The 3539-nt window shown below is 34.7% G+C and overlaps 1 protein-coding gene across 1 annotated transcript; it reads right to left on the bottom strand.

The window, feature by feature from the left end:
* Window positions 1-3027: 3027 nt before the first annotated feature.
* On the bottom strand, window positions 3028-3234 carry K441DRAFT_545547 (uncharacterized protein; the record flags this gene model as incomplete). Its single annotated transcript, XM_067642813.1, has 1 exon — window positions 3028-3234. A coding segment is annotated over one exon (207 nt), but the record flags the coding sequence as incomplete, so codon positions are not given.
* Window positions 3235-3539: the final 305 nt, after the last annotated feature.

Genomic DNA, 3539 nt, shown 5'->3' with positions numbered 1-3539 from the left:
GCTAGGATTTCTCTAGATAAATAAGGAGTAGCTTAAGTTTAACCCTACTATTCTAATATCGGACAGTAAGTGATATATTAAGGTTATACGTAATGATCAGACTAAGCGTCTTATCCTTAACAAACCTATAAAGCGGGCACGCTATATCGCTGGTTAAGCAACTACTTATTAAAAAGCACACCGTAAGGGGACACCTAAGATACCCCTTATTATTAAAGACTTGTAGCAGTACCTAGAGCGTAAGGAAGAAGGCAAACTACTACATAAGATATTAAAGAAGGGAGTAGTTAACGTGGCCAGGTACTATTACTATAAGACTATTCGCGTAAGTAGACAAGATAATGACATCTTTAATATCCATAAGGGGCTAGATATTACAAAAGCGATAAACTATAAGCTAGAAGGCCTAATAATGCCTCTAAGACTAGCTAAAGTGTAAGGAAGTACAAAAAAAGGTCAAAGTTCTAGTAAAAAGAGGTCTTCTAGCTACAGCGCCCTATTACCGCCCGGTAAGCGCCTGTATTCAACCTCTCTAACTAAGCGCCCTATTATACAGAATCGTGTATACTAACGCGTTATTACTAGTAATTATAGGAAGCCTCTTTATAAGGCAAGCTCTTAGGCTATAATGCTTACTATACTAAAGGGTAGCATTAAAGGATACGAGTCTTTATATACGCGGGCCGGTATTATCTAATATAACATTTTAATAGGCAACCTTATAATAAACAAGAAAGATAATAATCCTTCTTAGCTGGCATTTTTAATTGACTTTAATCTTACGATTAAAGAGCAGCGGAAAGGGCCTTTAGAAGCGCGGGGCAAGACCAGCACAAAAGCGTTTATGGCGATTAGAGTACTCCTAGGCAAGATATACTTAGCTTAGTATAATTTTAAGTCGTTCTTTTAGATGCTATTCTAGATCTGCATTTACTATAATAAGCTAGGTAAAGACATTAGGCTAATAGAGTTTAAGTATTAGAACTACAAGAGTAATAGGAAGTTAGTAGGTTTAAAAAAAAGTATTATAAACAACGAAGGGGATTTTCTTAAGAGTATAGATAATAACTTTTTACCGTACTATCAGCCACTAATCCCTTAGGTTAATAAATTGCGGAAGGTAGTATTTCTAGGCGGTAGGAGGCAAAAGGGAAATAATAAAAAACTTCCTTCTTAAATAAAGGAGGTGCTTTAGGAAGTAAGGAAGGATCTAAAGGTGCTTATAGAGTAAATAAAATAATATTTTATTACTCTTCCACTATATAAGTGAAGTTTTGCGGAGATTTGGGCGGCTAAGGCCAAGCAGCAACCTTTAGTCGAAACGCATATAAAACAGCGTAGGGCGAGTCGCCTAGGCTAAATAAACCTAGGAAAGTAGATAACCTAATCTTCCGCTAAATCATTAGGTCCCTATACCCCACTATCCTATATAGGCTTTATATTTCCATAAAATATATAATCTACTCCCTAGCCTATTAGAAGCCGCCTTATACCGCCTAAATAGAGGCTATAGAAGAATTAATCCCTTACTCTAGCCAATCCCCTACTTAAATAAGTCCCTTACTCAAACAAATCCCCTACGGGAGCTAATGCCTATATATTTCGCCGCCCTATAGGAACCAATCCCCTACTCCTAATAATCCCCTACAGAATACAATCCCCTACTTTAACAAATCCCCTACGGGATCTACTCCCCTATGGGATCCACTCCCCTGCACTAATAAATCCCCTACGCTAACAAATCCCCTATACTAACGAATCCCCTATAGGTACTAATGCCCACGTATTCCACCGCCCTATAGAAACCAATCCCCTACGGCTTATATTCCTATACGGCTTTAGCTCCCCTACAGGAGCCACTAGCTACGTTTTCCTCTCCCGTATAGGAACCAATACCCTATAGCTTCCGTTCTCCTATTCCTAGATCTACTAGCAATTCGCCTATATAGTTTTTAATTTTATCTATATAGTATAAACAGCTAATAAATATAATAATCTACTATATTTTAATCCTATATTAAAATTTAATTTCCTAGATTTTATATCCTATTTCCTATAATATCCTATACGGAATAATTTAATAAAAAATCTTATAGAAACTGGAATTTGTATTCCATTTTAAAAATATATTTATAAAAGATAATGTTTTATACAGGATTTCTACTAAAATTCTCTTTTTATATCCAGCTTTTAAATACCTCTTTTAATATCCTCTTATACGGGAAAAGTAGCTATAAAAAGAATACTTTTATTATTTTCTATCCTATATAGAACTTTATTTAAAACCGTTTAAAATTACTAGCTTTTCTTTTCTTATTTTCTACGCCATCCTGTATAGATAGTATATCTAGGAAAATAATAAAGTTCTAGTTTCTCTATCTTATTTTTAATAGAAACCCGCTTATGTAACCAACTCTCTCCAGTAATATTAGATTCCACGTTTTGGGATTAAGGCTATATATCTATATTACGTTAAAGCTATATAACGCAAAGTTATTGGGATATATATATATATATATTACTAGCTAATAAACAGTATAATTAAGTAATATACTGCCTCTAACTATTAACAAGTATAAATAAGAGAAAATATAAAGAAGAAAAGAAAAAGATAGCTAAATCCTAAACGTATATCTACCTACGCGCCAAAAAGGTATGCATTCTATAGACTCCTAATACCCTAGTAAATTTAAGAGAGCTAAGCGTAGGACTATATATTATTAAACTTGCCTCCTCCTATAAAATTACACTAAAATTCTACGTTCGCACTAATAGCGAATTCTAGATATAATAAGGACACTTACGTCTCTTTATAGCTAGCTAATGCTTAAGCCGTAAAAATAGCATTTTTAATCTAGATTGGAAAATTAATTAGCTTGGCTTTACTATAGACGCAAAGGCTCTTACCTCTCAGCCATTAAGATCCTTCCCTACTAGAATATCGAGGTCCTTTTCCATAAAATCTATGGCTCCTTTTGTCGTGCTCGCCTTATTAAGGAAACTCCTCTAAACTGCCTCTTAAGCGTTTTAATCTAATGGACCGTACCAGAGCGCGAGGTATATTCTACTTATAATAGCTTCGTTAATCGTCTTTACCCAGTTAGTTATAAGAAATAAGATTCCTTTATAGTATTTAAGCTTACGCAAGAATACACAAATAAGGGCATTGCGATGGATATTATTAGTAGCACGCTGTTCCATAAATACGTCCGCCTTATTAAGGAGCAGAGTGGCTTTCTAATAAGTTACTATCTTAAAGATATAAGAAAGCCTCTCCTTAAGTGCATTTACGATCATACCTAATTCTCTAGCAGAGATCTACTTAGTTAAAAAGAGCCGTAATTATAAGGGAATAGAGACGTATAATGTAATGTAGTCTCCTAAGGTATTCTAATATCGCCTCTACTGTTAAGGTCTTACCAACACCAGGCGGCCCACTAATTTGCCTATCTTAGTAGATAATAGTGTAACTAATATTATAAGAGAAGGTATAGTAATATACTATAGGAGGGTAACGAGTCCGCGCCCTTTGCCTAATA

Source organism: Cenococcum geophilum (genome assembly GCF_001692895.1).
Source record: "Cenococcum geophilum 1.58 unplaced genomic scaffold K441scaffold_8, whole genome shotgun sequence".
NCBI classification, from domain to species: Eukaryota; Fungi; Ascomycota; class Dothideomycetes; order Gloniales; family Gloniaceae; genus Cenococcum; species Cenococcum geophilum.
Note: the sequence above shows the minus strand (reverse complement) of the source record. Positions and strands in the feature narration are given on the sequence as shown.